This window comes from Phragmites australis, chromosome 1 (assembly GCF_958298935.1).
Source record: "Phragmites australis chromosome 1, lpPhrAust1.1, whole genome shotgun sequence".
In the NCBI taxonomy this organism is placed as follows: domain Eukaryota; kingdom Viridiplantae; phylum Streptophyta; class Magnoliopsida; order Poales; family Poaceae; genus Phragmites; species Phragmites australis.
Genome location: NC_084921.1, coordinates 17,974,954 through 18,001,127, shown reverse-complemented (window position 1 = coordinate 18,001,127; position 26,174 = coordinate 17,974,954). Strand labels below are relative to the sequence as shown.

Sequence of the window (26,174 nt, the reverse complement as noted above, 5' to 3'; positions counted from 1 at the left end):
GTCGACTGTTTTTCCTTTGTGGTACTGGAACCAAGCAAATTTCTGGGTAATGGGTATAACCCTAAATAATGCATGTGCCGTTCGGTGCTTCTTTTCAGATCATGAAAAAAATAATAGTTAGCCTGACCGAAACCTGGCATGGCATCTCCAGTGAAACGGTAGCAACTGTTCTGTAAAAGATGCGTTGCTTGCGAAGTTAGCTTCTGTTGTAGCAAGCAGCAAGCGTTGTAGCAACCAATCTTGTGAATGGTATCTTCAATAGCTACTGTAAATTACGGATCACAACAACAAAAACGTTAATTCCTCAAGCTTTTGACGAAAACCTAAACCAAACACTAAGATGTAAGTTTTGTATTTTGTAAGTCACTGAATCAACTTAAAACTTAATAAAATAAACTATAGATTTATTTAATTTAATAAAATAAATTAAATAGTGATTTAGAACTCTCTATTGAGTATCTAATTGTATCTCTACCAAATATTTATTCACAAGCTATCCTCATCCAAGACTATCCAGATCCAAACACGTACTTGTGACTGGCGTCATGTCTCTACATCTGAGGGCTCCAAGCTCCGCCCTCATCCACACCCATCGGCCATCGCCCTTCTTCCACTACTGATAGCTAGTTGTCATTCTCCGCTTCTGTAGGACGACAGCCCCTCTCACTGGCTACCTTCCTGAGTCCTCACGGCATTGTCGGCAGCTGGATTCAATGAATCTGAGCCACTGATCCCTCTGCCTCTCCCATCACACCGAGATCCAAGCGGCCGACAACTGGATCTGACGGTATTCGAGGGGCCGCCCTCCCCTTCGCTGCTCTTGTCCTTGTTGTCTCTATCCCTTCCTCTCTTTCTCTCTCCTACAGTGAAGGGAGGAAACGAGCTATAGGTGCTCTAGCTACTGCTTGGCAAGATAGAGATAGAGCAAAGATGAAGGGCGCTGGTTTGGGGCTGCCGATGAGTGGATGGCGTCAGTGGCCACGGAGAGAGGCAGAGAGCAGAACATCAGTCTTGAAGCAATGAAAATCCGATAGGTGTGGGTTCGGGTGCCAGTTTTTGTCCATTTGCTATTTCAGGTTTGGGTTGGACTGAGACTAGCGGTTTTTAGGTTGGGCATAGTTTTGCTCCACCTAGACCCAACCCATTGTCATCCCTATGTTGTAACATTTTTGTTTAAAGAGTGCAATGCATACTTGGAAACTTCTAGAGAAATTATGAGCATGCATGAGTCATGTTGCCATGTTTCATGGCAAAATAAGAAAAATTCGAGAGATAAATATTTTGGCATGGTAGGAAAAAAATCTAGTATCAACATAATAATGAGGAAGAACATGAAATATGCCACTTCACACAATTTCAATTCTCATGAACAAGTATAAATAGATGTGGTCTCCCTCCTTGCCACCATACCATAAAACCCAAGTAGCCATAACAAGCCACCATTACATAAGAGTTCCAAGTAGAAGCCATAGGAATCATGGCATGACATAGGTAGCTAAGTGGGGCCTCCCCGGTAAGTTACATCTGTCAAGTGCATACTAAGTTATGGTGTATCTAAAGATAGGCTTTGTCACTTGGAATTGAGAAGACGGCTATGCTGTCCAAAGGAACCAGTGAACTAGAAATTAAAAGAAGTTAATTGTCTTGGTATAGGTTCTCAACTTAGTGGATACTATGGTCATCCATATTGCCAACAATTTTTCTGTGTCCAAGCATCGATAGTGGTGGTCGTGGGTACAAAATTCTTTATTAGGGCAATATATCACTGTTAGCTTGCTCTCATCTAAAGAGGTGTTGATGGCTATACAATTAGTACTTGTGTTGGTAAGAATGTTAAGGTACCTCCTTGTACTTTCGGCCTCGAGTAGTTGAGCACAACTTGTTAATTGCATTGTTTTCCGTTCATCAGTGTGATAATTCTCGATGTAAAATTTAATGACAAGCTAACTAGGAGACAAGAAAGTAATATATATATATATATATATACTTACATTGTACATGGAATAAAAGGTATCCAAATAGTACAATAAACAAGATGATGATCACTTAACAGCACCGGCTTCTCGTATTCGATCTTTGTTTTCCTCTTGCTTGAGCAGTGATTGAAATATATGTACTTTCTTGTTCAGTGACAGAATTACATAAGATAGTAAGATTGGACATGACCAATAGCCTCATGCCTCAATATATATATATAATGGAAAAAATTTCTTGGTGAACTATATATGTTACATAATTGTTGCGGCATAAATGAAAATTGATCCTAATGTTGTAAATATTTTATACAAGATGTGCTCATGTACAACATTTGTCTGATAATTCTTACAACTGATTTTGATACTCATATTAATAAAGATTGATTAATTTCTGGTTAAACAATAAAACAAAATAGTATATGATGCTTTTTTTGGAAACCCTCAACACCACAATTCGACTATGGATCCGTGACTCAAATCTTAGCTTACGAGTTCTAGATTTTGTCCCTTTTTATCCATGAGCAGCCTTCCATTTCAAGAAGACGCGCGCTCGGAGAACAAATGCTTGATTCCTCTTGAACTGCTAAAATCAATTAGTTTCCTGGCTGACAATAGCTGTGCAAACTTAAATGTGCAACTTCTGAATCAGTCACTCTTGTATCATCTGTCCACTTCAAGGCTCTGTCGCCTGAGGTTTTGTGACCAAACCGCTCCACACTATCGCCCGTGGTTTGAGACCAAACCGCTCTGCATGTTTCTCGATCTTGACACAGGTCACAAGAATACACTCATTGAACTCTCAATATGGGATTAAGTAAACATATTTGAAGCATCCGTATCCAAAACTACAAATAGTAGCAGTGTCCGCAGTAAATCCCCTAAGCTTTTGACGACGGATGAGGAACATGGGCATCTTAATTGCCTTTTACATTGTATCATAGGCACAGATCACTACAAGAATCAAAAGCCTGTAGATCTAGTCCAGGTTTTCTTTAGATTAGATCCAGTCCTGGTTGAAAACGGCTGAAGATCTTAGCCGCATGCCACCTTTCTTTCTTGATGCGAAATAATATCAACAAAGAATACAATACAACACTATGTCGGCGAGGCAAGGTACAATGGTTATTTCCGCGCCGCAACACTTCACTTCTGATCACTTCAAACAACAGTTTCAGCTATAATCGTACAAAGAAAATGGCAAAGATTGACAACCTATGCCGCCACCAGAAAATACACCCAAACACCCCTTTCAGGAAAAGAAAAATTAGCAAACTGAATCGGGAAACCTCAAAACCAAATGCCTGCACCGCATCAACTTCACATCACCATTTTCCACCCTGAGTCACGTTGAGATATTCTGTTCTTCTCGTTTTTTAAGACGGAATTTGATCATATCGGAGACCATGATGCAATATATCACTGTTCAGAGTTCCTCGCAATCCATGACAAAACAACGGGTTTTAATTTCTGTGGTTCAACTATCTTGATGAATTTTTACGGTTAAGAATCTCCTGTTCCTTGAGGCGCTGCTGAAACCGTGCCAAGCGCGCCTGGAGGCTCACCAAACCAGAAGCCTTCCGTGACAACAGAAAGCTCAGCTGAGCCACGTAGTTGTCAATAAGGCTACCTGGCTGGTCGACCTCTGCTAATAGGTTCATCTCCTGCAACAAAATGGCATGATGTTAAGCAATATATTGTAGTGCTGATGCAACTACGAAGTTGTAGACCGTCCTGAGTATTGACTAATGAAATCATCAGACACTGACATCAACATAGAAAACTGGTACAGTTACATCATGTATATCATGAAAGATCAGGGGTATTACAAGTTGGTTTTTGGCCAAAAAAGTGTTAGCGGGATATATTGGCGCACCTGGACAACATAAATTTAGTGGTACGAAAACACTAACATGAATGGAATAATTGTAGATATAGTTTTACTACTGTATTTAGTGGTACGAAAACACTTAAAATAGGACTACATCAAGGGTCAACTTTGAGCCCTTATTTATTTGCTTTAGAGATATCTCTCGGTGTATGCTCTTTACTGACGATGTGGTGTTAGTAGACGAGAGTAGGATAGAGGTTAATGGGAAATTAGAGTTGTGAAGATATACTTTAGAATCAAAAGATTTTAGACTTAGTAGGACCAAAACTAAGTATATGAAGTGCGATTTCGATGCTACTAGGCATAAAGGAGAAGATGTTAATCTCGATGGAGAGGTAGTTCCCAAGAAGGATACCTTTCGATACTTGAGATTGATGCTACAGAGGGATGGTGATATCGATGAATGTTAGTCATAGAATCAAAACCGGATGGATAAAATGGCGTCAAGCTTTTAGCATCCTCTTTGACAATAGGGTACCATAAAAGCTGAAAAGTAAGTTCTATACGACGGTGATTCGACCCGTGATGTTGTATGGCGCCGGATGTTGGCCAACTAAAAGGCGACATGTCCAACAGTTAAGTGTAGCACGATGCATATGCTGCGATAGATTTGTGACCATACAAGTAAGGATCACATATGAAATAATGATATATGTGATAGGGTAGGAGTAATGCAAATTGAAGAAAAGCTTATCCAACATCGGTTAAGATGGTTTGGACATATCCAACGGAGGCCTCCAGAGTCACCGTGCATAGCAGGATATTGAGGCACACTGATATTGTAAAAAGAGACAGGGGTTGACCAAACCTAACATGGGATGAGTCTATAAAGAGACTTGAAGAAATAAAATATCCCTAAAGAATTATCTATGGATAGAAACGCGTGGAAGTTAACAATCCACATACTAGAACCATAACTTATGCATCAGTCTCCTTATACTGTTATTATTTTTTTTTCTTATTACTATATCTTTATTATCATTATTGTTTTCTTATCATCTTTTTAGTTGGATTATGTGGGTTTCATCTCTAACCTACCCCAACTTGCTTAGGACAAAGGCTTTGTTGTTGTTTTATAGTCTTACTATTTTTGTGCAACAACAAGAGAGACTGCAAGAAATGATGTGCTACATCTTTAAGGAATTAATTTACACAAAACATATGCATGTAACATCCATGGAAATCAAAAGATGCAAACATAACATTATCATTACAACTTATTTAATTCAAGTAGAAAGTATTGTAGAACCGGCAAAACTTTTCTCATGTCATGAAAGAATGAGAATATGGATTATTATTAGATTCTGCAGAAGATATAGAACTGGCAAAGTTTGAGATGGCTGGAGCTGCTCAGACTTGACAGCAATCACTCGGCATACAGTTCTTGATAAATATTAAGCTTGGTTCGATGCATAAAGGAGACTGCGCAGTGGTGACAGAATCTAGTCAATTGGCATTACTACGACTTTGACTCATAGTTCTGGCAAGCACAATTTGAAAGCTCAAGAGCTAAACCCAAAAAAGACCAAGTTATCAAATTATGATCAACATACTAAATCAGATGGCTATATTTACATCATAAGAAACTCAATAGTAGGGAACAAGATGGTACAGCCCACATACATGATCACGTGATGAGAATATTAGCAGACACAAGACATAGATTATGTAAATTCAAATATAACCGGGTAACAGAACTCACTTCCCGTACTATCTCCATAGTATTTTCGATTTCCTTTCTGTGAGCTGCTATCAACGCCTCTTCTTCCTAAGACACACCAAAAAAAGAGTTGATATCGCATCTCTTTTCAGGATCAAATAACATGTGATTCCAATTAACAAAAAAAAAAAAAAAATCACCTCAAGTATTGCATTTATTTCCTTATCATCAGAACTTTCCTTTTCGGATTGCTTGGATAAAACCTGTGATGCCCAGGTAGATGGTCTTTGCTGCTGCTGCTTAAGTTGCTGTTGCTGCTTAAGAACAATCCGACTTATTTCAGGTCCACTTTCTTTTTTCATGTAATTGCTCTGCCTTTCAGATTTCTCATCCCTGTTAGCTTTTCGCCGAGGCGGTGAGACTTTTGTGACTTTCACCTCTTCTTGTGAATTTACTGAATCTTGAAGTGACTGTGCTTTACTGGTAAAACCAGTCTGGTTGGATTTCAAATCTCCCCTATCCCTATCATTCAAACCAGATCTTGAACTAGTTTCTTCTTTTCCTCTATGTGGATAACTCGGAATCATACTAGAGGAGTTCCTATCAGGTTCTATGGAAGAATTGGAAGTTAAATTGCCAACACCCTTCCTAGAAACATCAACAGGTTTAATTTCTAGAGTCTGCTCCATAGTTTCTTCAGCTTCACCTGATAAAGGATATGAAGTGTAGGTAGATTCCTTGCCAGATGATACAGACTGCGCAGCGACCTGCTCCTTTTTTGTGTTGCCACCTTTTGAAAGACTTTTAACCCTGTTTGGTGATCAGCGATATCAGTAAGAATTAACAACTGGATGATGTATATAGTATATTCAAAGCAGCAAACACATATGCAAATTCAAGATATTTAAAGAAACATTACCTATCGGCGTATCTTAAGGTATTTAGCGTGTGTTCACATGAACCTGAACTTGGTGAGATGCAAGAAATCATTACTGTTCGAGAGTTACCAACAAAAGAGTCACGAAGCACCTCTGTTAGCTTGCTTCCTCTGAAAGGAATGTGTATTTGATCATTATCCAGTGCCCGAATACATTCCTTGAGAGCCAAAAGGCTCTTATTGATTTCCGCACCCTCAATTCTGACACAAGACAAAAAACATAAGGAATAAATGAATATCATACAGCATGAGCACGATAAGACAGAAGTCCAGATCTATAATAAAAGACTAATACCTTGTTTGCTTGTCATTATCTGTTGTATCAGCACCACGCTCACTTCCAGCAAGATCAATAAATGACATTTTCCCCACAAGCTTTGTATTCTTTGCTTCAATAGCATCTCGGTCTCTCTGTCTCCGGGTATCAGTAACTGGGATATGCTTTTTCACAGCCAATTGCAGAATAGCATGAGATCGTGATGACTCTTCATTGGCCCCAGTTGTGCCTGTGCTTCTTGCAGCATTTCCTTTCTCGATGTATTCTTTGACTATCTGGACATCAGAAACCTCGAACTCCTGTAAGCCAACAATGCAGACCTGTTTCCTTCCATCTTCCCTCATTAAGAGTTGCCTACAAAAAATAAGAGAACAAAAATTTAACCTGATTTAAATATATAGAAACAAAACCCACAAAACGAAGTCAAAAGAAAGAAAAGAAAAAAGCAGTTCCATTAAAGTGTAAAAACATAAAGTCGCAAAAACAAATCACTCAAATACTTTTCCAAAGCAAATGTATTAGAATATTGAGTTTAACTGGCTAGATGTACATTTCTACAAACAAAGATACATATTAACATGAGTCATCACTTGACTTAAATGCTTAACCCGTTGATTACACATTTCCACTAGACCTAACACAGGGAGGCAAGTATTTCACACATCCGGATATAACCTGATTCCACTGACTCCGAACCAGGAGCCACTATTCTAAAAGGCGTCCACCCCCACCCCACCATTTCATCAATGTGCCACAATAAAGAACAGGCAAAAGCATGAAAGAAAGTACATAGAGATAAGTGAACAAGAAAAAAAAGTATCAATGTGCCCATTTGTATTATACTGGAAACTATGCATAAAAATATGCGCACAACCAGTGTCAACATCTGACCAATGACCAAAAAAAAAAAAGGAATTGACCAATAAATTTTACTATGCCAAAGTATAAAACATAAGGATTCAAGAAGTAACCAACCTCCTTTCGCTGAGAAGATCAAAGAGCTTCCCACCATAAATCTCAAAGTAGCTGAGCCACAACTTGAAATGTTGATTCCGGTACATAGGTTGATGCAAAAGACAAACCATATCATGTGCAGCTCTTAGAGGTAGGGGTTGCATTGTATAGGTCTTGCCACTGCCTGCACATGGAGATTCATTAGCCATGCTGCCAAGGAAAGCCAATAAGAAAATCAGGAGTAGCAAACTATGAATACAAGAATGGTCCTTATCGTAATTCACCAGGGTAATACCATGTACAATGTAACATCCAGCTGAGACAAGTAAACAGAAGGCCTAAAAATTTGGCATATGATAATTGCAAGATACAGTTCAAGTAGCATCGGTTTTAAGCACCTTTCCCAAAAAATGCTCCCCAGAAGAGGGATCAAAGTCACAGATTAAACTATTAAACTGCCAGTGTTTCCAATACTTAGTGTCAAATCTCAAATGCTTGATTTTATCACATTCAATAGTCATTCAACCTATGCAGGTATTCCCTGTAGAGTAAAATGCTTGACAAACACAGAGTTTACCAATAATCAAATTGCGGTAGAGAAGTTGAAGCATGGTAAACAGAATAGTAAGCTCAAGGTTATTTCTGAAGAGTTCGCCAAAGAGATACCAACATGAATAATCATTAGTGGGGTCCAAGACATAATTCACTATTACTTCCAAAGAAAATAAAATTCTAGTGTTCAGCTTATCTAACCTGTCTGGCCATATGCAAAGCATGTGGCTTTCGTCCTTTGGAAAATTATTGGTATAATAGGCTCCACAGTCTCGCGGTACACCTGTCAAACAAAACAGCAAGTCCAATGTTAAAGAATGCAAATGAATAAGGAGACATTCTACAACATCCGTTGGGGGCAGCAGCAGGTAATTGATTTTAGAGAATAATTACTTAAGATAATTAAAAATAATAGTACCTCATCATTAGTTACATGCTCGTCCAAGACAGCATCAAAGCAGAATTCATGCTTTTCCACATAAGCTGTCAAATCCACCTTTCAGTGAAGACAACATGTTAATCTATTTGACATGAACAAACATTAAAAAAGTTTGGAATGACATCTATGTTCCTAACATGTGTTGACTCATGCATCTTATAAACAATTTTTTTTGTCCTTACTAGCAGAGCAAGCATACAAAAAGGAGGGTTTTTTGGCATGAAATGCTTCACGTTTTTCATGCAATCAGAACAGCCAATTGTATCACTTCAAAACATGCTTGTTCATTCAATTCGTAATTCATAATTATCTAAAGTGTGCTGGCATCATAATAACTTAGTATTGCGTTATTTCTTAAGCAAAGCCAAGGTGAATATAGATATTGTCAAACATATAAGTTGTCCTACATACACAGGTACAGTTGTTATCATGTAAGACATTGAAGGAGTACATGTATTGCATCTTTCTCTCTCTTCCGATGTTCGACATCAATATCATCACTAGCATCCAAAACTGATCGAACTATTCCCACAAGCCCAATAAGACAATTAATCCGTATTGACCAAACAATTAACTATTCAGTGAACTACCAACACGGAAATAATTAAGTATACCGATGAACAGGCAGTACCTTCAGCTTAGGTTCATGAACAGTCAAGAACTGAGAATTGTGTACGTCTATGATGTCATCCTCTTTTCGAGATATCTCCTTTTTGTTCAGAGGTCTCTTCCTTACCTGAAAGTGTGATGAGACAAAGAAAGATTTTTCACTGGAAATAAGATATAAAGTAAATGGATTCTGATTTAAGTGTATGAGAGTAGTGGACCAGATGATGGCAGCATTTCGAACAGATCAACATACCACGACTTTAATCTTTGCTACATTACTTTCTCTAGCACTGACCGCAGTGTTCTCTTTTTCACTGGCAAATGCACTGCTATGGTTATCTGCTAGACCTTGCTGGTTTTCTGGTATTACATCATCCTCATCGTCATCCATTTCCTTTGGCATAAAAGGTGAAGGCTCAAATGGTTCTGACGCAACATTCTGACAAAAGAATAAGGCACATCTGGATTAGCATGCATGAAGATAATATTCCCAACTATAAAACAGATTGGGACAAAATGTTTTTAAATACCTTTAACACCTGAATCATCTCTACAGTTTCTAGAAGGGACAAGTAGAAGAACAATTTTGTGGAAATACAAGGTCAATTTGCAGGTACAATCTAAAGAAATACCTCAGAAAGAAGCTCGCTGTCATCCATTGCATGAAGATCCAAAAGGCCAGCCCCAAATTCACCTCTAAGTTCAGGTGAATAAAATCCATCTACAGGAGCCCCACCACCAAAGCTATGTGCCGTTGGAGTATAGGGCTCGGAAATAGATGCGGATGCTAATTCCCCATTAAAATTCAGGCTCCTCAATAATGTGTAAAGCTTCTGTTTTTCTTCAATTGATTGCGGCCCATATCCCTACCAAATAACAATGGAAGCAAATTGTCAAACTACAACACAATTGGTGACAGCAAATGTATATTAATAAAGCTCCTACCAACAAACAAATTACATATACTTCAACTTCATGATACGCAATAATAAAAGCACAAAATGTCGTTTGAACATATCAAACCACATGAGAAACATGAGCTCAACATGGGAACCTCACACATAGATCTAGTACGAAGTGCAGATTTCAAATAATTGTCAATTGAGTCACCCTAGCGTAGGTCCTTAACTTTGAACTGGATGCCATAATCGAAAGTGAAATAATCATCTATGCAATTCTATGGGATATCGATATCAATAGGGTTTTGGTTGTAAATTTTGGGTTTTGCCACTGTTTTTTCCTAATTGCTTTATATTTTTAATTATGAAAAGGTAAAATTAGTTTTGACCATGGTAAAATGAGCACCTAGCCCTTTTAAGTTAACAAAGTGTTTACAGCTAAATTCCATGGTGAAGTGCATATCCTGGAGAAACTCCAAGGCATGCTCATTGAGTCAATGCAGTAGTAGAAGCCACGAAACTAAGATGGTGAGTGAAGCTTGCGATATACACAAAAAGAGAAGATGAGCAGAGAGAAGGTAAAAAAGAGAAGGGAAGGGCATATAAGTTATTTTCAAAAAAAAAAAAGAACATTGGAAATGGCATATTCAAATAAGTTTAGAAAACAGTGGCATAGAACCAATAACACCAATATTAGAGGCAACATCAAATACTTCCTCCGTTTTTTTATTGGCATCCTAGAATTCATGCTATCAAAATTTCTAAAGTTTGACAATTAATATGCTACATGAAAATTATATTACTAGAGTTTTCTTTAGAAATGCTTTCATAAAAGGTAGTAGTAGTATTATATGTTGATATAAAGCTATAAAAAAATTAGTGGTCAAACTTACATCTCGGAGGCTGCAAAAAATTCAAAAGCATCAAATAAGAGAAGGAGGGAGTATCATGTTTCTCAGTGGCATAGAACCAATAATACCATCAATATTCATTTTTCTATGATAGTTCAAGAAAAAGAACAGTGCCTTTTCCACTATCATTATAGGCTTATAGCATGTAGTGCTAGAAATAGCAAACACAAAAAAATTCCACTAACTCAAATAGACCCAATTTCGCAAAACATTAGGCCAAACTGTTAAAGTTTCATTTCTCTCCTGGAGTGTTAAACAATGCCAAAGATGTTAGGAGTTGCATTTCATGTATGAATTGGATGTAAAACAAACTATACAGATGGAAACTTATTTCATACGAAATGTGGCCAACAATTAGGATCAAGGATATGATTTTTTTAATACTGATTTGGATACCAATTTAATATTATAAGAAGAGCACATTTGAAATCCAGCACAGATGCATTAAATAGCCCCCAAGAGCAGCCACATCTGCAGTAATATTTTATCACTCTAGTTAACTTAGCATGCAAGCTGGAAAAGTCGTAAGCTCACTTTCTAGTCCAATAGCACACGGTTCCACAGTGCACCTCTTGTTAAGTTACAAACTCAATGCAACTACACAGAAAGTGGAAAGGCTGTGCAAGGCACCAATTACGGTCCAAGACATAAGAGGATGCTACTCTTTCCATTGTTTTCTATTTGACGTCCTAGAATCCTTGTCGCCAAACTTTCTAAACTTGGACCGTCAATATGCTTAAAACCACGTAGATTGGCTAGATACGAAATATATACTAGTCTATCATTAAAAAATGCTTTCATAATAATATAAAGATATAAAAAGCAAGCAAACAATGGATGGAGTACCTTCTAACTAATCATGCAGATACATTAACCAACAAATATATGCCTCACAATGCCAGTCTTCACAACTCATAAGCAGACAAGGACTTGCATGCGGCCATGTCATCTCACATGACTGTTGATCATCATGAACCCAGCATTCACATTTTACAAGGATAACCCCAACTTGCCAGCCTCAGAAACCCTAAAATACTAAAGTTTCCTACACTTACACCCTTCATCCCACAATGTGGGTCGCAACTGATACAATTTTGTGCTTGTGCTATCAATCACGCAATGCAGCTGGTAACTCTAATCTCCAACAGAGCTATATATCGGACGGGGCGGCAGAAGTCGCTGGGTTCCGGCCATTTCTACAACGAGCAAAACGCACAATGAACCCAAAAGATATCGCTACAGACACACGTCTCCACGGATTCCATTACAGACAAAAAAAAATATCATGCCTAAGCTGATGATCGCACAATGCAGACTGCGACACGCGCGGAAACACCAAGGGTTTCAGGCGCGGAAAAGGACCACGCCAATGGGAAATGGACAAAAGACGGAATCTTTGACGCACCTGCATAAGAAGGCTCGGGAGGATGCCGGCGCCGCCACCGGCGCCGCGGAGGTCCCCGGCCCCCACCCCGCCCGCGGCCGAGGACGCCGCGAGGTGCTGGAGCCCCGCGGACTGCAGCCACCGCGCCATCACCGCGTCCCCGGAGTCCCCTGCGGCGGACGACGGCGCAGCGGCGGCGGCGGCGCCACCGCCACCGCCACCGCCGCCGCGCTGCGACCGCTTCTGCGGCGCCAACTTGGCGTCCGGCGCCGCCGCGCGAATCCTGGCGAGGTGCTAGGAGGAGGGGAGGCGGCGGGATCTGGCGCCCAGATCTGAGGAGGCCGGCCGGCCGGCCGGCGGAAAATGCCGATAGGATTGGGGTGCGAATCGGTTCGAGGGGGATCGCGGTCGCGTTGGATCGAATCGGGGGTGCGGGATCCGGGGCTCAGAGGAATTAGGGATTGGATTGGGTTGTGGGAGGAGTTCGGATGGAGGTGGTTCTGAAATGGCTTTCAGAGAGGGAGAGATGTTCTGCTGTTGGTGACGTCGATGCTGCTGACACAAGTTTGAAAAATACTCCGATATAGAGAGAGATGTGATATGCTTTTCTTATTTCTTAATGTAGAAAGTAAAAAGTGATTGGTAGGAATAATTTAAAAAAAATAGCAGCTTGATTCAAATGTTTTCAAAAAGGGAAGGAGCGTACGTGCGCTTGGGGTGCCGGCAGGTTTTATACTTTTGTCATATGGATTTTTTTTCAGCAATGAGTTGGTTTATATTAATAGATATGTGTATGTACGTTGCAACGAAAATATAAATATTGAATATGGTAATATTAAGTATAAATTTAAGATATGGATACGCCATGAAAGCACTGCCAAATAAATACATCAGAAATAATATCATAGTTTGATTTCAGATGAAATATGAAAAATGAGAAAAATATTATCCTTATTTATTTTCATTAAAAGTCATATATGCATAATCGGTAATGAGATGGGGGAGATCGAAGGATAATGGTGGATAAAAAAAGTGGATAGATTATTCAAATTTTAGAAATTTTTATTAGACAAAAGGATAGTAGAGAGAAGAGATAACGTGATTAGATATCATGTTGACAATTGTATCAAAACTTAACGATGAAGAACATGGTGGATGAAGACAAGAACTGCTTCTCAATCGGATGAAACACCAACCCATTGAAAGCTGCAAGAAATATTAGATACAAAATAGGATAATCATATTGCAACACTCTAGGGAAATATTGGGAACCATGCAAAGATTAAAGTTGTGTTGTTTGGAGGGTGACGTTGGATGAGATAGTGTCATCTATGTTTTTAAGATGAAATGATATAATCTTTTTTGGTTGGGATGGATAGAATGAACCAGTTTTTTGTTTGGATGGTGAGATTATGGTAGATAGGATGAATTAGTTTTCTATTTGGTTGGTAGAATTAGAGTGAATAGGATGATTTATTCATAGTTATATGTATTTCATAAGTATTTAGATAAATTTGTGCATGTTTGAATTTATTTAAATTAAAAAGAGAATATTATATGAAAAATAAAATTATATAAATAGAGTATTACAAAGGAACTTACCTTTTTACCAAATAATCTAGGGTTAATATTTTTATAAATTAGTACATCATATGAGAAGAATATTAGTGAATTTTTTCAATTTTTTGAAAATTTATTTGAGGCATTTAAAATTATTAGAAGATATAAAAGTAGGTTTCTTTAGAGAAATTTAATTAAATATTGGCTCATATTTGCATTAAATCAATTAAAATGAGTTGCTAATGAGCTCTAGTTTACTTATAAAAATATTTAGAATTTTTTAATCACTCTTCTACTCTTAGATAAAATTGAGAGTTTAATGAAAATCATGATAGCACAAGTATAGATGAGCACATGAGCCTAACTGGATGGCTTAGTTCGGCCATTTTACCCAGATCGTTTCATCCAGCGGAATCGGATTCTCGGTGAAATCAGGTGACTTCAAACCTTCGTAGACCATTGGATTGTGGATGGATGGACCAACACACTGCTACAGAAAAATAGATACGGATCTGTTGCTACAGTACTTTTGCTACATTAATTGACGTCAGGGAACTATCTATCTACTCACAATTTACTGTTCTCTCGTGACTTCGTATCCCTAAAGTCAAGAGATCCGGATCCTCCAGGATCCTCAGTGAATATTATATTTTTTTAGTCACTCTATCCATTCAACCAAATAACCAAAAAAGTGGATGGCCATTTCTAGAATGAATTCATCCATTGAATCAAACCCACGCTAAGCCTGATATCCATAACACGCTATACAGGTGGAGGGACTCACGAGGAAGTCACGGCAAGATGGAATGCAAAGAAAGCAACAATGATAAAAAGGAGAAGAAAAGGTTTTATTGTTAATGTACATGCAGCTTGTATGGTGAGGGACCCGATGGCAAAGCAAAACAACGGGCAGGTGGGGGAGGGGTCGGATCGAGTTTTGGGTCTTTAAGCTCCCTGCTTGTTTGTATTTTGTTGATTGCAAATTCATCACGTAAAGTTATATAAGACGCCTCGTGTGAATTAAAAGAGGAAGAAAAATTTATTTGTCACTGACTAGAACCTTAAAATAAACACCTAACTTAGTGTTGTGAACTTGGAGAAATTTATAGGATTATCGGTAAAGAAATTAGTCATTTTCTCACCTGATATCAAAAGGGTTTAGGTAACCCGCAAATGCAATAGTTTACACAAACAACTAGTACCTCTCATCCTATAAAGCAATAAAGTATAAACTAATATAAATTAACTCCGTGTCCCGCCCATTGCGTCAAATCAATTCTTCGGTTGACATGGACCTCCCCGAACGTGTGGGTTTGATAAGTTGGAGACCGGCAGCTTCCGGGGCTGCCGCTAACACTACCCAATGATGGCTGCTCCGCACCAACCTGGCCTGCTTAAACTCTGCCATAAAAGATCCCGTGGAGTGCACTTCGTCAGTGCACCATCCGTTGTGTCTCCCGAGCCGAGGTGAGCAAAGCGAGGGGCTCACGTATCTTCCGTGCCCAACGACTCTGCGTTGCACCCAATGGTAGCCGTAGCAGCTCAAAAGGAGGCATCTATTGTGGGTCATCAGTGGGCGCTTCATATGCACCTCAATATCAACGGTCTGCTGCCTTGATCTTCTTGGAACGAGGGGAATTTTGTCGACACAAATGAACATGTTTCCTAAAAAAAAAAATACACGTGTTTAAAGTACGTATGACATTTCATTCGTAGGAACATTATTTTTTTCTAAATAAATATGTTATGTTTCTAAGCGTTTCGGACTTTACATGCTTTCTGAAATACAACTTACCGCTACTTATTATGTGAAAACCATAATAAAAAATTGTGAAATTTTACCATAAGTTACAAAGGTTTGATAGCACATTCTCTAGGGCGCCACAACGTATATGGATGGAGAGAGTATATAGGGATTTTATAAACGGAAATGCATTCTTACTTGAAATTTCGGTGATACTAGAAATGATTTTTTTTAACCGGACAAGAGATCTGCCGATTTGTATTAAGAGATTGAAAAGAAGTTCGAGGGCCGGATACATAGAGATAATAAATGACTTTACAGCATAGATCCAGCTTGATGTCATGGGCATTAGTGTGGGCTTTGCCGGCCGAGATGCACGGGTGGCGGTTGAGGTGTGCTTTGGGAAAGGAGAAAGAAATAAGATGAAAGGAACACTGACGTGTGGGCACATTTTTTCTATCCGTTCATTTGTTGAATTGATGTGTCAAAGTTAAAACTGCTCCGTGCAAGCGCTAGTACAGGATTTATTTGACCTCAGTCCGGTTTGAAAAGTTGAGGGTTGCTGTATGTCCAGGTTTCGAAGTTCGCGGTTGAAAATCAGAATTTGGGAATAATGTAGGGGTGTAAAATTGATTTTTTTTCATATTTTATAATTTCTCTGTTCGCAACAGTAGGATAGTCACAGTAAACTATAATGGCACCATATAGGCATGTTTTTAGAGGTATAAGGATGACATATACAACCCATACACTCTACACGCTGAGCGTCTATACACACGCTAAGAAGGAATTAAGAGGTCCGAGGTTTCTAGAATATAGGAACGTGTAGTAACACTAAACATACATGCTTGTGTATTCTAATCTAACCTAAGCTCATCCATATGTTACTAAAGAAAAACTCTAAGTGAAACGTACAGTTTGCGATCCCAGAGATCGAACCCATACAGACTAGACGAACACGGTTGTACCAAGCCAACTGAACCATGTTCGGTTCTCTACAGGGCTGTTCGGTTGGAGCCGTGGGTGGCGCCTAGCAAAAGGCAGCCGAGTAGCCTGGAAATAAGATTATTTAAAAATAGTTTAGATTGCTTTTTCTAGCAAATAAGATTATTTAAAAATAAACATTTCTACTAATAACTCTCCCTATGTATTTAATTAAAGAGGAGGGGCAGAAAGAAATACAAAACAAGGTTTCTAACAAGGCTAAGCACTGTCGTTTTGTTTCAGCACTTTGTCTTTGTGGGACCGCACAAGGGTAATTAACACACCATTAATTTCATCAGCTTGCGCCGCCGGAGCCAAATGATCCCTGGTGGTGTTGCCTGGGCAAGGTGGAAGGACCAGTGAAGCTCAAAAAGAGAGGAATTATTAGCTACGGTCTATATTTTAAGTATTATATATTTTTTTAACATATTTTAGGCATTAGATATTGTCAAATATAATTAATTTACTATACATAATAACAGTGAATGTATGCAACGAAGTGTTATTTTTGTATGAATAAAAAGGATGATTTAATATAATCATTGAACAAGGATCCATCGTAAGACGCCAAGACCTGTATTTGTTCTAAAGAATATAAAAGAGAAGAGAAAAATATGTATTTTTGTGAGGATAAATTCAATAGCTTCTAGAACCGAGTCAAATTTGTCTCTTCTCCGCCCCTCCTGTCGTCCAATCATGACTCCATCCCTAGTTTATCTAGCGAGATACTGTAACACAATAAAGTTTTGCACTCTATGTTTCAAGCTTACAAACTACACATGATAATTCTAAGAAAGGTAAATACAAAAAGGAAACGGTACAATAAATAAGTATGTGCCAGGGGATGATCCCTGACAATGTATTCGGAATACATCGAACGATAGGTACGTTGATCTGTGTTTTTTGTGGATGTGTATCGAATGAACTCAAGAACATAAAAATTTATCTAGTTTAGACTTCCTATGGGATAATAGTCCTACGTCATATGTATTTTCTTATGAATGCATAAACTCCTCTTCAAGTGTCCTCCCTCCCCCTTTATATACCAAGGAAAATGAGCATATACAAACAAACCGTACTACAACATGTCGTAGACCTACCCCTGACGAAGCCTAGCTATTCTTAGCCCATCATGACAGTGGGCGTGCCCATCCTGCCTTGATCGCCCTACATGCCCTGTCACGTCCGCCTGTGAGATCGTTTCGTAGCATTAAAATGCTACGGGATGGGTCACCCCGTCTCCTCGCCTGTCCACGACTATGCTCATCAAAAGTGGGTGTATGCAGAAAGAAAAATTTGCATAGACGACATTTAATGCGATTTGACTGGTTAGTGAGAACCTGCCCTGCGACCAGCACGCAGGGTCTCCTTCTGCGACCAAGGGGCTGATCACACGAGCATCGTCCCGGCCGCACGATGAGGTCATGGTCTTGAAAATATCTACTGTCAACTGACATTTGGTGGTGTGGGCCCTCTGACAGGGCACCCCCTTACCTATTACACCGACAGTAGCTCCCAAGCTCCATCATGAATGTGGTGGACTGAGTGGTTCACCATAGGGGTCAGTGGTCGCTGCATGCTGTGTGGTTGTGGTTGGGTCTGGTCACACCACTTGGACCCCAGGTGGGCATGAGTTCGCCTAGGGAGTGGTCGTCGACGTAGCCCACTTTAGTGGTCGACTCAGGAAACCACATCATGAGGGGAGGTTAAACGTCCGGAGAGAGAGAGAGAGAGAGAGAGAGAGAGAGAGAGAGAGAGAGAGAGAGAGAGAGAACGTGGGAGAGAAAAAATTAACTGCCATCGGACTCGATGGAAATTCGGTTCCCACGCGCGACCTTTCGAACTTCGAGCGGACCAGACCCTGTGGTGGTTAAGATACCGCAGCGGCCCTTAAAATTGGAGCACCGATGATTCCCCACAAATCCTTTCGTCGCCTCCCTTAGCCTCCAATCTTTCACGCTTAGAGCCCTTCGTCTCTGTCTTTGTTCTTGTCCCCGCAACATCTTACTCCGTCGTCCGATGGCGCGCACTGGTAGTGAGCCCGCCTTCCTCAAGTCCAAGTGTGACGCGGCAAAGTTACGACAGATGCACGACCCCGACCAACTCACTCGTCGCTTGTCCTCCGAGTATCGTGCCGGGGAGAGCATGCCCACTCCCCACCAGGGGGAGATCGCGATGTTCGTGTCTCTTTTCTTGGCTAGCCTCGTGCTGCAATTCTCTGAATTCTTCACCATCGTCATCTCCTTCTATGACATCTGCCACCTTCATCTCAACCCCAACTCCATTCTTATGTTGAGCATATTTGCACATTTGTGTGAGAACTTCATCGGGGTTGAGCCGTGCCATGACCTCTTCCAGTTCTTCTACACTTGCCGGTTGATGACCGAACCAGCCACTGGAAGTGGGCTCCTACATTGAGGTGGGCCTCAAGTCGTCATGATTGGACTGGAGGGAGCAGTGGTTCTACATTGCGATGGACAACTCCTTAGACAATCTCTAAGTGCAAAGCGTGCCGGCGTAGGTCACGAACATCTGTGGGAGTTCGCCCACGGATACCCTAGAGCTACTGACCTTAGCCAAGCGGGTTGGCTAGCTCCGAGAGGTCGGGCTGACGGGGTCAGACGTCGTCCATGACTTAATCAAGCGCCAGTTGTGTCCCCTGCAAAGGTGAGCACACCCGGCGCTTCAGTACTCTAGGCCAGACGACGTCACCTAGGAGAGCTCCATAGATAACACCATTGTTATTTCCTTGGTGACACCTGATGAGGACATCACTCTTTCGGATACACACACACCGAGTATTCCTCCAACAATAGGTCCATTGACACGAGCTCGTGCACGTCAACTAAATTATGAGGTGAGCTCGTTCCTTAGTGTTCCTTTATATTTTGATAAGGATGGGATGCTACTGAATAATTGTGATGTATTGTTACTTAGGAACATGGGAGAAGAACAGCAAGGGCGCCCAAGCCAAGGTGGAGGTCCAATCAAATTCGAGTCCGTTTCGGAGTCCAGGACTAGTCTGCACTAAAATCGTCGCCCAGGACGCACACGGACTCCGTTTTCGACGTTCTACACATGGTTGGAAAGCTAAGGAGATAAGCTTTCCAACGGTACTGGTCCCATATCCAAATTCTTTCTGAGTCAATAGAAATTGTTGAAATAATTAGACGTCCAGAATCTGTCAGGGTGCTGCACCACCATATTTTGGGCCGTTGGGCCGTGTAACGTGTTGGAGTCCATTAGGGACGCGTCCAGGGGTCCTTGGCCGACCCTAGTCTTTTATATACAGTAGCCGCCGCCCTAATTAGGGTTGGGTTTTGCTTAGATATTGATCTACACACAGTTGTGAGATTTTCGCTCTTGTTCCGGACCGACTAGGCCGCCGCAAGTGTTTGTGGAACCCCGACTTCGAGTGCTTGAATTCAATTCGCAATATTTCAGATTGCATCTTCTACGTTCTTGCTTGTGTTCTCGGTACGCTTGCAGGGATTGAGCCTTCTTGGCGAGGTCAACCGCGCGACACGGTTGATAACCAACGGAGCTGTGGTGTAGTGATTGCAAGGGAGACGATCTGTTCGGGTCAAAGCCTTTGGATCATCAACATCGAGTTCTCCACCCACCGACTTATCACTACCTATCAGAAGATCAGGCCAACATTATCCATCAACACCTCTTTTTATAGGTGTGCGACTCCTCACATCTCCTAATTTGTTTAGGTCTTAATGACGATACCGTTGTAGCATCTAGGCCTCTAGGTAAGTTATAAGTGTTCCGATGATTAATGATAACCATATTATTGTGTCTAACAAGTTTGCTTTGAAGGGAAATTAAAGAATTAGTTCACAATATGTTGGGCGATCTTGGTCCCTTATTTTATTGGATGAGCGATCAAAGGTTGTGAACGTCAAGATTAATGACCTTCTAGTTCTAAGTGTCACAAGGAGATAAAGGATTCTTAGAGTAGCATAGGCTCTATTTTTATTTTTTGACCATACTATAAAGAGGGGCTAAGAGTAGTAGCTTAATCTAGTTAAGTCTAGACTTGGTTGGATGCACACTCATGAAATTCTAGCACTAGGTAGCTCAGAGAAGCCCATGAATGAGTTGAAGTGAAGATATGACTTAAAGAAGTTTGAATTGGACAAGTTCTGAAAATTCTCTCTATACCGGATGGTTCGGCGCTAAAGCATTGTACACGTCAAAGCTTTTATCTCAACGCATTTGTACATGCCAGCTAATCTGACGTAGTGAAGTTGGCTATGCCAAAGTATTTTTTTTTCTTCAGAAGATGGACTTCAAGTTTGTACACGCCACATGGTCTGGTGTATACATAGGATGCTTCGTCGGAGTAAAGTTCAGAGGATTTCTATTCACTAGAAATTGGACTTATACACGCTTGATGGTCCGGATTATACATCAGAGGCTTCATCGGAGTATTTAATGCAATAACGACAAGTATGGGTGGACGATACACGCTAGATGGTCCGGCGTTTGGAGCATGTGCATGCCAGATCATCCGGCGCTTATGAAAACTGTGGGTGGTTGGGCAATGGCTAGTTTCGGATCTGTAGTGTGTGTGTGTGTGTGTGTGTGTGTGTGTGTGTGTGTGTGTGTGTGTGTGTGTGTGTGTATACCCCTCATTTTGTTTCCCTGGCATCCTTTGCCATTCAAAAGAGCTGAAACACTTAGTGTGAGATCAAGAGGCAAGGAAGTGCACTAGAGTGATTTGCAAAGTTCTTAATTAAAGAATAAGGACATCATTAGTGCAAGGGGAGTAGCAAGTGTGCATCAAGCTATAGTTTATGATTGATTTGGGTCAAGTGAAGCTATTCGGTTTGTTACTCTTGGTGGTTGGTAACACCTAGCCGGTCTTAATGATTAGAGGTGTCTCGGTGAGCTCTTGGAGATCTCGTGGGAGCCCTAAGAAGAAGCTTTGTGCTTGGTTTGAAGCCCATCAATCCGGAGATGGAGAAGTGGCTATCGCTAGAGAGCACTTGAGTCTTGGTGGCTCAAGGGGGAGCGATATCCTTAGTGGATACTCCAACAAGGATAAGGGGGGAGTGTCAACTCTTCGAAACCTCAGGAAAAAAATTCAGTATCTTATTGCCCATCTCTTTATTTTCCCGCATTTACTTTCTTACAAGTTAAAATTCCATGTAATTTGGTCTTTGTAACTGCTTCTTTCTATCTAGGCTAAGGTTCTTTACTTGTTCTAGATTTGTTTGAAAAAGTTTAATTAGAGCCCAATTCACTCCCCTCTTGGGCCATTCAATCCTTTCAATTGACAACTCGTGGATCTGAAGTCTGATGTCGGCTGCCCTGAGGAAAGACAATCCTATGACTGGCGCACTTCCATTGTGTGATCGCACCCCGTCGGAGAGAGCACGTCGCAAAAGGGTAAGTTTGGCATTTCTAAAATTTTCGCCACTGAGCATTTTCATGAGTTAGATTTTCATGGTTGGTGCCATTGCTAGGTCTCCCTGAGGTTGACGTCCTGCGCCCGGTCATTGACGAGGTTCTGGAGGCCTCCAATCAGGCCACCTCAAGAAGAGAAGTTCAGCGCGACCTGCTCTCCCTAGTTGGTAGCTTCCCCACCTCTATCAGCAAACTGATCGATGAGAAGAGGGCAGTAGATTGCTGGTGCGCCAAGATGGAGAGGCTGCTGACCGAAGAAAAGGAAGAGAAACGCTTGCTTCAGTGGGAGAATGCCACGCTTCAATAGGAGAAGGCCACGCTCATCGCTTTACATTCCAAGATGATGGAGGATAAGAAAAGGACCCGCGACTTTCTTCGGGATGCCTTCATGGCAATGTGGGGGGCCCTAAGGAGCGTCGGGTTGGAAGCCACCAAGCCAAAGGAAGAGTCCACGCTAGGCTGGGCCTACGCCATCAGTGTCCTGGCGGATAAGTTTAACCAACTCCCGGGCATCCTAGCGACGAGGGTAGTGGAGGATGTGGTGAATGCGATGAAAGCTGCGGTAGGGTACGTTCTCCAATACTACCACTGCCGCGACCCCAACTTCAACCTTGAGGTCATCCAAGAGGGGTCATGATTGTTGGTCCTAAAGCCGAGGCGAGGTTGCAAGCGGAGTGCCAAGGGCCGGTGGAGTACGTATGGTCTCTCTTTCGGGTGAAGACCAACAAAGAGCAAACATCAGAGTGTAACTTAGGCTTGTATCATACATGAATGAAGTTTTTCATTTCTTTGATGGGCTTGTTCTACTGCTGTGGTTGCAGAGTCTCTTAATTGACCAACCCTCCTGCTCGCTTTGAGCCCCTGACCACATCTATCGATGACGCCAATGACCGGCACAGTCGGGAAGCAGTAGCTGAGTGCGAGCTTAGGTTTGCGGTCGAGCAAGAGATCCTGCAGAGCGATCTTCGAGGTGAGCTAGCCCTACCACAACCCAGCCAAATATAGTATTAGGCTAGCCAAGTGAGACTCGACCAGCTGACTCCTGCGTGGTTTGCAACTTGTTTCTTTGACCAGCTTGCTGGGAGCTGCTGGCGATACATAGAGACTTGGAGCAAATGACGAGGGAAAACGACCAACGATAGACGTATTTCTATGATCTCCTAAGCCGGACATTTACCCCGTTCGATTTGCTGCTCCAGGTCATCGACGTTCAAATTCACCCCACTCCCGGAGACACTATAATTGGTCATGTCGACGGGCTCTTGGCGGCCTCTGAAGAGGCGGGAGCGCTTGAGCATAGGCTTCGCGAGATTGTGGGCGACCACCTATTTGAGGTTAGAGTCTACGACGCCTGCCTTGCCCTTGCCTGCATCAGCAAGCACTTCCCCGATATCGACCTTATCTCGATAGTCTCTGAAGGCTTTACTGGCGCCTAGAAGACCACAGAAGAGCTCCACAACCTTGCAGACTTATATCTATTCACAGTCTGCTCTCTTCTTTGGACCGTCCGGTTTGAACCATTGCCAAGCGTTTTCAGATCCTAGGGACACTAAACAGGTTATCAGAACCCGCCCTCGAGCATTACCTGGGCAGTCATTTTGTAATATAAGGACATGCTTTTATATAAATTTTCCCTATGTTCATGTGGTGAGTAGGCTCCGATCGGGCGTTACCTCTAGAGGGGACCAAGGCTTTCTATACTACTTTCTAGTAAGGCTTATGGTGCCTAAGATAGCCCTTTGGTGGCGACTAGCGCTCGACCTGAGTTAGGACTTGTGGCCTTGTGGTCGTTATCCCTCATCCACCCATATCCCTATCACTACGCGAGCGGCAATTTTAATTCCCTCCTAATCGATTCAGTACTCACCATATGAACGGACAGACAAAATAAGGTAGCAACATGAAAAGGACTACAAATCCTAAACTATTCTAGCCCTCGACCGTCTGGTTAGTAAAAATGCTGCCGACCAGAGGGTCTAACCCCCAAGCAGCCTTACACATAGAACTTGCACAAATGAGTTATGTTCCATGAGTTGTGCAATTCACAGCCGTCCTCCATGGCTAACTTGACTGCACTTGGTCGGGTAATCTCGACCACTTTGTAGGACCCTTCCCACATGTGGGAGAGCTTGTTCCAACTTGCCTTATTCTAGATTTTCCTTAGGATGAGGTCGCCTACAACCAGAGTTTGCTCCTGCATCCTACGATTGTGGTAACGCTTGAGGTTTTGCTGTTATTGGGCTGCTCAAATTAGAGCATGATCACGAAACTCTTTGATTAAGTTTATATCATCCTCTCGTCGAGCCACCTAGTCATCGTCCGAGTAGTTGGTCACTTGGGGAGACTAGAGGGTGATCTCAGAGGGTAGCATTACTTCAATGCCAAAACCAAGAAGAATGGAGTTTCAGCCATGGCTCTGCTAGGGGTCGTTCGTAGCGACCAGAGTACTGTGGGAGGTTTGTCCACCCAACATCTCAACTAGCTCTAAAGCCAATCAAAGATTCAGGTTTTGACCCCTTGCAGTATCATCCCATTTGCCCTTTCGGCATGTCCACTGCTTTGAGGGTGCGCCACTAACGCATAGCATACTTTGGTCTCGATCTCTTCGCAGTAGTCTCTAAAAGCACTATTGACGAACTGAGTCCCGTTGTCCGTAATTATATGATTTAGACTGCCAAATTGCACTACAAACCCTCGTAGGAACTTGATCGTTGCTGCGTTGGTGATCTTCCTAATAGGCTCAACTTCTATTCACTTAGTGAATTTGTCGACTGTCATGAACAATAATTCAAAATCGTCAGGGGCCTTAGGGAATGGTCCCATGATATCGAGCTTCCAGACAGTGAAAGGCCAAAAGAGTGGTATGGTTTGTGGTGCTTGCGGTAGGTTGATTTTTTGGCCATGGTACTGACACGGCTCACACCGTTTCACCAGCTCGCATGCATCCTAGAGGGCCATGTGCCAATAGAATCCTTTCTGAAATGTTTTTTCGATCTGAGTGTGGTGTGAAGCGTGGCTACCACATATGCCTCCGTGGATATCAGAGAGTAGCACGCTCTCCTCTTATTAAGTGATGCACTTCAGTAAAAGGTCATTGCTCCCCTGTGGTAGAGGCGTCCCTCTACCAGGGAGAATCTGTAAGCCTGCCGTGTGGCCTTTTCTACTGATGCATTATCATCAGAGATCACTCGATTCTAAAGGTATGCCAAGATCTTATCCATCCAGGTCGTACCCAAATCAAGCAGGGTGACTACATTATGACCACCCGAGGACTGCACCAAAGGAGGCGTTGCCTCCAAAAGTATTACCTCGAGTGCTTTGTTTCCAAGCGGAGCATCCCCTTCACGTTGGCCTGAGACTGCGGTGGATGGTCATGTGAGTCTTTCTTCAAAGACTCCGACTGAGACACGTGCGCAAGAAGAAACTAGATGGGCCAGCTCATCGGCGAGGAAGGTGTCCCTACGCGAGACATGCTTAACCTTGAAACCAATAAAACATCACTCCAGCTTTCTCACTTCAGTGAGGTATGCCGTCATTGGCTGGTCCAAGCATTGAAAATCCTTTTGCACTTGGTTTAAGACCAGTAGCGAGTCCCCTATAGCTAGCAGACATTTTATCCCAAGCGCGAAGGATTCTCGTATTCCAGACAAGAGGCCTTCATATTCTGCAATATTATTAGTGGCCAGAAAACATAATTGAACTAAGTACCTGAGGGTGTCGCCAGTCGGTGAAGTCAGGACCACTTCATCCCTTGCTCCCTTCAACATGAACGACCCATCAAAGTGTATGGTCCAATATTTTTTCACCTCTGGCTGTTGTTCCTGCTCGGGTTCCAGGGATGATCACTCGGCCACAAAATCGACCAGCGCTTGGGACTTGATAGTTGTCTGGGGAACAAACTAAACATTGAATTCCCCATGCTCTACTGCCCACTTCATTGTTCTCCCTGCTGCATCCCTGTTATGAAGGATCTCTCCAATCA

At 41.7% G+C, this 26,174-nt stretch overlaps 1 protein-coding gene across 1 annotated transcript; it reads right to left on the bottom strand.

Annotated features, from left to right (window-relative positions):
• Positions 1–2,764: 2,764 nt before the first annotated feature.
• LOC133911970 (kinesin-like protein KIN-13A) lies at positions 2,765–13,058 on the bottom strand. The gene is made up of 12 exons (XM_062354487.1): positions 12,508–13,058; positions 9,925–10,158; positions 9,546–9,731; positions 9,315–9,419; positions 8,663–8,740; positions 8,446–8,527; positions 7,714–7,876; positions 6,757–7,092; positions 6,444–6,662; positions 5,725–6,334; positions 5,567–5,632; positions 2,765–3,637 (listed from the first exon to the last, which is right to left on the bottom strand). Exons 1-12 carry the CDS (start codon positions 12,634–12,636, stop codon positions 3,455–3,457), a joined length of 2,391 nt encoding a protein of 796 aa, XP_062210471.1. The 5' UTR covers positions 12,637–13,058; the 3' UTR covers positions 2,765–3,454.
• Positions 13,059–26,174: the final 13,116 nt, after the last annotated feature.